General features: G+C 34.2%; 1 protein-coding gene across 1 annotated transcript; it reads left to right on the plus strand.

Annotated features, from left to right (window-relative positions):
- Positions 1-1,192: 1,192 nt before the first annotated feature.
- LOC138334881 (uncharacterized) lies at positions 1,193-7,572 on the plus strand. The gene is made up of 5 exons (XM_069283708.1): positions 1,193-1,337; positions 3,587-3,686; positions 4,653-4,888; positions 5,596-5,668; positions 7,397-7,572. Exons 2-4 carry the CDS (start codon positions 3,594-3,596, stop codon positions 5,666-5,668), a joined length of 402 nt encoding a protein of 133 aa, XP_069139809.1. The 5' UTR covers positions 1,193-1,337; positions 3,587-3,593; the 3' UTR covers positions 7,397-7,572.
- Positions 7,573-10,933: the final 3,361 nt, after the last annotated feature.

Genomic DNA, 10,933 nt, shown 5'->3' on the forward strand with positions numbered 1-10,933 from the left:
CAAACAAAACATGTATGACATCTAGGCATCATACAGGACAACTTTTAATGATTTTTATGATTTACACAGTTTGCAAACAAAATATCTTTCACACCCCGATAAAAAATAGTGACATCAATGCTTAAACGACAATCAACATTCTCTTATTCAACACTTATTTATCACATGTGTCCCTGTCACGATTTGCCGTTCCCCAAAAGTTGAACCAACCAGACTTCTACTTACAATAAGGATGATGTTCTACTATTTAGTAATTCATTACAGTGTGAAACCATTGTCATTTTCCCTTGCATTCCAAACTGTACATTATTGTAAATCAAGAGTTGACTTTTCCACAACCGGCAAGATATCTCTTTACCATAAACTTATCATTATGACTGCCCCAAATTAACCATAGTTATCGATGGATAGTGAAATTTACACCAACAGTAGCGGTTAAGAGAATATCGAAAGTCAGATACACAGGACTACACCTGGTATATTGTCAAACAGCGTTATACTTATTGAACTACTTATTTTTAGTATTTCGTTTTTCTGACGTCATCAAATAATAGCCCAAGTGTTTGCACTTGTCTTTATTTCTAAAAAGGATGTAAACGCTTCAGAAAACAGTTTACGCCAGCAATTTTTAATCACTTTATCACTTAATTGTATGCATCTTAAGTCGCATGTTCTATCTGAACAATACACATTTCTTACAACATCCGGTTAGCGCATGTGCAATATAGTTAATGAGCATTGACCTCGGGCTTGTTGACATGTAAAATGTAGGACATTATAATCGTTTTGTCCCGACATAAATATATCTATATACAACACATTTCCCGGACTTTGATCTGTTTGGACTCTTAGTTAGGATTACCGAGAATAACAACGTGATCGCGCGTTTGTGACACGCCACACGCTTTCTCCTTTGTTTAAATAATTATATATTGTGACAGTTTAGTAAATAACATATACGGAATCTCCTTTTTATGAAAAAATACGATTATTTTGTTATTAAGAACTTGTCGTCTGGGAAAAGAGCGCATTGAATGTTAATTTATTCTGATTATATTAACTGTTCACGTTTATTTTTTGCTGAGACAAGCTAACAATGCTATCGTTCGACAGTCAGCATACTTATTCTGTTGATAACCCACCTAATCCATCATTATCATCACTATTGCTATCCACATATATAACCACAAGTGAGCGAAGGACGTAAATCGGTTACATATGGGATGAGCTCAGCTTCCCTTGGGTCAAAGGTCAAGGTATTTTCACGAGTACTTATAGGACAAACTATTTGGCTGACGTTTCATACTCAGTTAGACGAGAAAGAATTTTGTAAGAAGGTAAGTTTATATTTTGGTTTTATTTTTGTAATTTCATTACACTATTAAATTCAATTGTCATTTTAAACTGGAATATGTTATGTAGTAGTGATCATTAAAAAATGCGCACTCATCAGATATGTTTTATCTTTTTTCTTTGAAAATCTCTACAAGTTGGCCTTGGTGATTTTAAGGAAGGTCACTTTAAAGGTTTTCCTCCATATACAACTTGTAAACTATGTTTTTATGTTGATGCTTATTTAGACAAATAAGGCGCACTCTCAATAACTAGCTTTTGTTTATATAAATAGATTAAATTGGCCAAAGCCATGTTCACATATGGCATAAGTATTCCAAAATATAATCTGAATGAAACTGTCTGACCACTAAGCTTCTTACATGAAACTGTGGAGTTCTTGTTCTTTTTCTTTTTGCTTTAAACAATTAATTGACTTATGTCTAATCTGTTTAAATCATAGAAATGTAGAATGTTGCAGAGTGATTAATAACTTCAAAGATTGAGATAGTTTTTTTCTTTCTGTGTAATTTTAGCCTGACGTTATTTGACCCTAAAAGGCTGTAGTGGGTCTCAAACTTTAAAGTTGTGATATGATTGAAACAGATTTGACACGAGTCAAAATTTTTATTTGTAAACACTATGTAAAACACATAAAACAACCAATATATCCTGAAGCCACTATCGAATTCCATTCATCATTTTTTTTGTATTTTTATAAAATAAAATAATTAGAGCGTGGACTATTTCAGTGTTCGATGTTACGTTGTCTGTAACGATAAATGAATATGAACAGATATAATTGCTTTGAATTAAAAAAAGTAATAAAAGTTGTGTTATCTTTAAATCTGCTGCGTTGTAACTCCTATCATTATGTGTATTCAGATAACATTTTTTAGAATATATTTACGTATTTTTCTGGGTTTTTTTTCGCGCTGTTAAGTTACCTTCGATATGTTAAACATGTTTGGGTCTTGCTGACTAACCTTAGATCGAAGCTATTATCAGTACCTTACTGCACTGTGTCCTAGTCTCAATATACTTTAGATATGACAACACAACGTCCATTTGGTGCGATATATCTTAGTTGACTGATTTAAAAAAAAAAATTCAGTTTCCACTAGCTGACAGACACTAATAGGATAACTAGTACAACATAGCACATAGATAACAAGCTGCTGATAGCATTAGACTTTATACGATAACATACTTACCTCTACTTACTGGACACGTCACCAAGCCTAGTTTTACTGTGATTCAGTACCTATAGCTAGTGAACTATTATAATGTAATATTTTCGCAGGTGTATTTTTCGCGTTGTCAGCTTTCAAACTGTTCTTGTTCTCTGTAACGAAATTATTTATAGGTAATTTGGGCTTGTAGAGTATGTTCGGGTATCAATTTATTTGTGGAAAATTAAGGAAAAGTAATAAGCCAACATTTCCAACCTACTAATATATTACTATTACAGTAAAGTGATAGAACCACTAAATATGTTATAAAATTAAGTTTGTAATAAACCGTAAGTATTTATATTTTATCCACATGAATTCAATAAGTTTCCTTGTTCGAATGTACAGTTACAAATGAATGTGTTATTTTTTATGTAATGTTTACATTCATACTAGCTGTAAGCATTTCAAAGTTATCATTTTGCCTTTCAGTAAGAGACAATAAGAGCCAATAAGAGACAATCACTTCCGTACTCACTACAGCTAGAATCATTTATATTTAAGGACAACCTGTATGCAATGTGTTTGGTAGGCTGTGGTATGATGATGTTGTGTCTCCATGTAATAGTGGGAATCTTACTCATGTAAAGTTATTTCACTGATCACATTATTCTGACAACGAACAAACCAGTCGTCCCACTCCAAATATGCTGGCGTTAAATAGGATCATCAGAAGCTACCACTTATACAGACTACGGTGTGCCTCGCCCAGGGTACAGAACCCAGATCCTACCTCACAAGGTTGAGGGGATTAATCACAAGCCAAATGTGAGGCCATGTCAAGGGAGACGTTTGGAAAAAAAGATGAGGTCTTGAATTTAGTCGCCTTTTAATGGCATTTGGAGTGATTTAAAGTATTAGATACTGATAGATGTCATACAATCATTCCTTTCTAATGCTCGTCTTCTGTAAAGCTTTTGAAAAATACTAATTCAAGTGAAAGAAATACCATATTCAGCAACTATCGTTGAGTAGTACTTATTAGTTTAACGTTTATATAATCCATTAATTTTCTGCTGCAGAAACAAGATGGTGAACATGAAGGTGATACTCCTGGTGTCTCTCGCGGTGGTTTTCGCCGAGGCAACCCCTTTCAGATTTGAGGAAAACACCTCCAGGCAGGTAAGTATTACTAATGTCTCTCGCGGTGTTTTTCACGTTGTCGATTCGTTCTCATTCCCTGTCAGAGAAGATCTGAACTTCACGTTTTGATTACCTTTCGGATTTCCCAATAAAATCAATACCTTCAGAATCGTTAAAGAACAAGTTTCCCAACGAAAATAATTACGTGTAAGGTTAATAAATTAAAGACTACTCTACTCTGTACACACTACACAACACAGTTGTATCGCTGCATTGAACTGTGCTTTAAAGCTGTGTCGTAAAATTCCGCTTTTGCATATATCGGTTACCGACCATTACGGGTAGATACCGATTGCTACACTCATTGCATTGTGAGCGAAACTTTAATATGCAAATACAGAATACGTGTATTGAATGTTAATGGATAACGAGGTCCATTGGCAGACATCTGTCCTCTGATGTGTGTCACGTGGTATTCGTCAATGCACCTATCAAATAACACGCAAGACATAACCTCGTATCAAAATATCCAATAAGTAGAAAATGCAAAACTGGTTGAACCATCTATACTAATACTTTGCAAATGTTAAAAACAGGCAAGTTAACAAGGATTGTTGAAATGAATATTGGACAGGCTGATTCATAAGGGCTAGCGTCTCTTCAACTGATAGGATCGAATAGAGAATAAAATCATATCAGGACCTTAACGGCAAGTTTCACTATATAATTACTTATCCAAGCAATACTCAAAATTCTTCTTAACTTTCTGTAGTGGGTAAGAAAAACAAAATTGCAAAGTTAAACGCGTTCATACATTTTGCAAGTGTTCTTTATTGACTTCATCTCAAAGTTCAACAAAATTTAAAGTGCCATTTTAATTATTTTGATAGGCGTTCATGTTCATATTTTGATGTTACCTTTTCCGAGTCTTTTTAAAAAAAAAACCCAAAGAAGCACATTATGAATGCTAATTACTAAGCTTGGAAACTTGTTAATGCATTACAGAAACGAGGAATTTTCGACAATATTTGGGGCTCCGTACAGGGTGCAGTCGATGAAGCTGCCTCCGCTGTGCAAGAACACCTGGGTAATGCCAGGGAACACATTCTCAACTCTCACGAGGAGACGAGAGCGCACCTCAACGAATTAGGAGAACGACTGAGAGGACACGCTGAAACATTAGGCCAGGAATTAAGGGGCCATGCCGATAGACTCCGAGAACACGTCGAGAGCCTTGCCGAGTGAGTTGTTCAAACTGGAAGTATATTTCTGTACAATTTCATTTATTGCACATCAACATAATACGTATTGCATAGTTAATACCTCATTGGTTATCGTGTGTTTTAGCATATTACCATTTTGTTTAGTTGAATTACGAAAATAATAATCAACCAGAGAGTGCATTCTGTATGTAAATATTGGCATGTTGTTAATATTATTTTAACAGCAATGTTTATAAATTAGATTGAACTGTAATTTTTCTGCAGTTTATTGTCTGTTATAGTAGCAAGTGGGATATGTTATGATATAAAGAGCAATAGGTATACAATAATCAAATGACCAGAAGGGTTAAAGCGAGCGATTTGTAGTGTTGCTATACTGAAATGCCTCGCCTATGGAGGGAGAATAGAGATAACACGGTATCATCTGGTCTAGATCACTCAACCTGATCGTATAGTAGGTTTCCACCTTTTTCTTATTGCCTAATATGCAAATGAAAAGGGAAAAAAACCCACTATTATATAAGCAGGTTTATTGGCTTAGATAGTGTGTTCGGGAAATCATGGAATAATGTTTAAGTAAAACGCCGTCGTGTATCGTGCTTGTCTTAGTTAGGAATCTTATGTTGGTTTTTGAAAACAATATTTATATATATGTATTGATGACTTCATTTACGTTACCCTCCAAAAGAGAAAATGATAATGAAGTATGCCATATTATTTTTCAGACGACTCAACGAGGGCAATGATGATGATGATGATGATGAGCAGGAGTCTGCCCCTGTTATCGACCTAGCTTAGGTACGTCGAAGGCTTTTACAAACTCTTATCACAGGCGACACATTCTCACTCTCTGGCCAATACATATGTGGGAAAGATAGCTCTTTCTCAATTCAACACACAAAGTTAAAAGAATCAAGTACGTACTGTCAATGGTTTGCTCAGACAGTATAGAACAGTGTTAGATCCAAGATTATCATAATTTCCTATTTGCATAACCATAAATGAAGTAACAAATACTTCTCAATTTGGGTAATAAAAACTGTAGAATTTTAGTCTTAACAGTAATGTTAGCGCTGGTCTTGAAACCCTTTCCTGTTGGAGTATATATATCGCTCCTATTCTTGGCTTGGACTGCGTAATGTATTATACTACCTTATAGGCCTGATGGTGAATATGAGGGATTACTGTCTTTTGAAGTCGACTGATCAGACACTTCGCATATAATTAGAATTAAGATGTGCTTATCATATATAATGTATATACCAATCCCACAAACGTCTCAAAAACGGACAATGTCACTTCCTTGACCATTAATAACTTTTTCATCAGTTGTCTCGTAGAGTGTTTAATATCTAAATACACATGCTCATATGTATTCATATATAGAAATGGTGACCGAAGCACTAACAACTCGCTTTGATTTAAATACCTTTTCTAATCTGATATTCAATCAGGGATCTCATTTGCATACTTCCAATAACAAAGCTTTACTGATGTTTCACAACCTTAATATTACTGACTGTATTCCGTAAGCTAAACATTTAAAAATTCTGATCTTAATACGAAAAAGGTTCTTCATTAAAATTGTATGCAAACATCGGATTACCTGCTTAGTTTTTGTATTCTTCGCTATGCTTCGCTACGAAAATATGCAATAGCATTTATGAGCACAGTCTAGCGGATAGAATTTGGCTAAGGCAAGTAATTAGCCTGATTGTATTCAGTCGAATTTGTAAACCCGAACTCGTCCAACTCGTGTAATCTAGCCATACAGTCGAATTTGTAAACCCGAACTCGTCCAACTCGTGTAATCTAGCCATACAGTCGAATTTGTAAACCCGAACTTGTCCAAATCCCAAACTAGTCCAACTCGTGTATTCTAGCCATGCATTCAAATTTGTAAACCCGAACTCGTCCAACTCGTGTATTCAAGCCATACAGTAGAATTTTTTTTGTCCAACTCGAAAACTTCGCTGAATTCGAAATGTTGCTTTGGTCATGTCCAACTTTCTATTCAAATAAGTTTTACTCGATAACTTACTCGATGCTAGAAGTGTTACTAGACAGACCCCAATTTCCCGAAATCAACTTAATCAAATACAGACTGTAGTTAATAACGTTCACTTAAGGTTCATAAGCGAATACAAAGTTTTTATTTCTAAAGGTTATCTATTCAAATAAAGTTTTTACTCGATAACTTACTCGATGCTAGAAGTGTTACTAGACAGACCCCAATTTCCCGAAATCAACTTAATCAAATACAGACTTTAGTTAATAACGTTCACTTAAGGTTCATAAGCGAATACAAAGTTTTTATTTTTAAAGGTTAATGTTTTTCGATTCAAGTAAACGGAACCAGGCCATACAGGGAAACATAATGTTATACATGTTAAATTTATAGTTGCAGACCTGTTTTATTTATCCGATTTAATATACATGATATGCTTCTATGAACAGTCATGAATATCATGATGATCCATCGAGATGTTTTATTTCTTAAATTAAACTACTTTTTCATTATTTCAGATGATCCAGTCGACCTATCATCCGCCTCCATATTAGTCTCTCGTCTCATTGCATTAACACTCAAATTCAGCTACGATATATCTTCATTAGGTTAATAGCCATATGCTTTATAAAAAAAACCCAACTACCATGTGACATTTATTATTGACATCCAATTAAATTGAAAGCAAATCACATTAGTTGTTTATGGTTTTTTAATTAATGACAAAATGAAAACTGTGTGTCGAATGCTTAACCCCTAGAACTACGACATGGCATTTGATAATGATAAGGTCGTTTATAAAAATCAAAGGTATAGAGGAACGTGATGAAGTAAAGGAGGCGCATACATGTCTGTCTGTTAGGCAGATAAAAACAGACATACAAATATCCGAGATTTTCATTAAATAGATAACTTTGTAACGGAAATTGCGATAGTTTCCTGACAAAATAATATTAGATATAAATACATATTGGTCAATGATTAGTCATTGGATATTGTAATATATATTTTTTTAGCAATCCTTTGGGTGTCTTTAGCGCCATGCTTCAGTGAAAAACACTGTAAGAAGTACAAGAGTCCTACGATTCAGTTTTCATATCTCTATTTTTTAATTTCATTGGGGTATTGTTTGCAAACTGTAGTGGATTCTCACAAAAGTTTGCAAACCAATTTTATAATATCATAACCTGATGTAATTAAAAGATAGTAACATGAATGCTTATAATTATTTTTCCACACTACTTGATAAGATCACGTTTACACGTACGATTCCATTGGTTTTCCATGGGATTAATTTTCTAAATCAATACGCAACGTCATTGTTTCTATTGTGACATCACGATAACGTCCGGTTTCCAGACCGTTTTCTGATTTTTTTCATAGTGGTTTGACAGAAATGAATTAGCCAATCAGAAAGTCAGATTTTGTATGAAAACAAAGAAAAAATAATTATTTACAAATGGAAGCAACACGAATAAACCACAGCCTCCACACACATTAAGACATCCATACACCAAACACATCGCACACTGTGTAATTGTCATTTAAGCATTGAACGTCTTTCATTTGGTATTCATAGCCAATATGAATGCCAACTGAACAGAGGAAAATTCCATGAAGCGCGTTATCGCTTCATGTTGAATTTGCCTCTGTTCAATCGGCATTCATTTTGGCAATGAAAGCCAACTGAAAGACGTTTACTGCTTATATTTACATTTGATTCCAATTTTATTATGAAATCCTACGGAATTTGGCATTGAATAATGAAATAATCATTTGTATCATCATGGATGAAACAGCCATTTGAACAGACATCTTCCGTGATCGCTGGCACGGCAATTGTGACGTCACAATAATAATAACGTCATAAGTTCATTATTTATATGACTGCCAACTGCGTTTGGTAAGTTTACATAGTGGGACTGCAGTGGAAATGTAAATATAAATATATGAAGAAAAAGAATCAGACAATTAGAAAGTCGCATTAAGTATGAAAGCAAAGAAACTATTTTCAAATGAATAATCTTGTTAACTAGAACCTTAAATGATTAAAAAAACACCCACATCTGAAGACATTTAAACTGGCCTAGATACCTTAGAATAGAATTATTATGAGCTATTAAGTATCAAAGGAATGCAAATAATTAACTTTTATTAATAAATCAAAGCTATGATAATCAGACATTCCTGGACTTAAATTAGAGTTCCTCAAACATGCGTTAGTCCATTGTACTTATTTGGGTCTGTATGTCACTGGCTGATGATAAAATTAAAAAAATAAATCCTACCTATGTATTCATTACCATATATCTAGATCAAATGAATGTCTTAATCAATTATCGTGCTAGATTAATAAGATTTATTATGGAACACTTTGTTAGTGACACCTTTACGTCTCCAAGGACATTGGTGAACACATAGAATATACTGGGATTTTCGCTTTTTTTCAAAAGATGATATATAGACAAAAAATTCTTTCACCATGTGATAGATATCCATGGTTGACAGTAAGATACGGCTCTGCCTTTATACCCTTTGGACGGCGGTAAAGTATTTATGAGTATTTATGCATTTTCCCCATTTCATGCATCTATCTAGAGCCTCACTAAGAACCTCGAAAACTTTATATCAGTTTTTTGAAAAGGAGATGTTCATCACTATATAACATGGCAATATCGATTAGGTTATTGTATTAGTGACGTCACAAATCACATTTGAACATGCCCAAATCAGTTAAGAAATGAGGTCTGAAATCCGTATTTTAATGTGTGCCCGGAAAACTGACATTGTGAGCTTCATTGTCAAGATACAGATATGTAGATGGTCTCAAACGGTAAAGGAGATATCAAAGTAAGAGAAAATAGAGAGAAAGGGAAAAGAAAGGAAAAATATGCTTGATCCGTGAGTACTGTTTATTACATATCGTGAAGATGGCATCAGACCCCAATCTAGATGCAAACTGCTTTCATTAATGGCATTTGTTATAACGTACTATCACGATTCGATTTGATACATTGAATAAAACGTTTTGAAGGGCTCAGTCATTTCCCTGCTTTCATAAGCAAATCACTTCTTGCTTATTTGGCCTTTTTAAACGAAAGATAATTAAATTGGAGATGTTTTTTTCTCCTCTACAGCTCTCTCCTTTTATTGGCGGATAAATTAAATTGTGATTGTTGAATTAGAGATGTCTTTTTATTTCATTTCCCAATAAATGTATTCCTTCTTCTTAGAGCATGAGGCGACAGAAGTACAGTTTGTTTTCTTTAACTCCTTTCCGTTTTGTTTATTTTTTTAAAGCTAGAGACAACTGAAGTCAATATGTTAATCTAAATTCATTATCAACAATTCCCATTGTTTTCCTCTGTAGCCTAGTATTGCTTAACTTGAAAAGATGGAAGAGTTATTCTACGTAGTTAAAATAACTGTTTACAGATAAGTTAATCGAATGGAATTTTCTGGCATGATTCGCATAGTGTAGTGTTGTACTTTTCGTGCAAAAGACACATGGATTAGTATGATGAATATGCTATTTCAAGTCGAGTTATGTGAACGTAACTTTGCCGAGATAATCATACTGACTAGTTGAGTTATACCATGACTTATTGAGATAATTAACACAGGAAAGACTATAACGACTGACTATCATAGATCTTGTCGCAATAAGGTAAGTCTCGAGTTTTCAGGATATAAGTCCTTATTCCATGACGTACGTCGACTTGCCGACATACAGTAAATATCTGGTATAATGTATATAATGACATATAGTTACGTTACCATAACTCGATCTAAAATGTAACACGGTGACAGAAATATGGCACCATAGATATTGGACAAAGAAGTTCACTGTCCACGTAGTGGCTCTACCCCATCTTTGATGGACGTTCCTATGTAATACACATGCACTTAGTTATGGTTCTCAGTCGTCTAAGATTGTTTTGTCACAATGACAGACACTTAATTTATATAAGATATTTTCGATCCAGTCATACTGACTCACCGCCCGATTTAAATTCCCGATCCTGGAGGCCAGGATAATTAAATAACATAGCCCG

Source organism: Argopecten irradians, chromosome 11 (assembly GCF_041381155.1).
Source record: "Argopecten irradians isolate NY chromosome 11, Ai_NY, whole genome shotgun sequence".
In the NCBI taxonomy this organism is placed as follows: domain Eukaryota; kingdom Metazoa; phylum Mollusca; class Bivalvia; order Pectinida; family Pectinidae; genus Argopecten; species Argopecten irradians.

What these genes read in the sequence shown, in the direction of transcription:
- LOC138334881 (XM_069283708.1), top strand. Translation starts at nt 3,594, where the DNA reads ATGGTGAACATGAAGGTGATACTCCTGGTGTCTCTCGCGGTGGTTTTC. An exon ending in AGGAAAACACCTCCAGGCAG is followed by an intron (nt 3,687 to 4,652) that starts GTAAGTATTACT and finishes AATGCATTACAG; the next exon opens with AAACGAGGAATTTTCGACAA. An exon ending in CACGTCGAGAGCCTTGCCGA is followed by an intron (nt 4,889 to 5,595) that starts GTGAGTTGTTCA and finishes ATTATTTTTCAG; the next exon opens with ACGACTCAACGAGGGCAATG.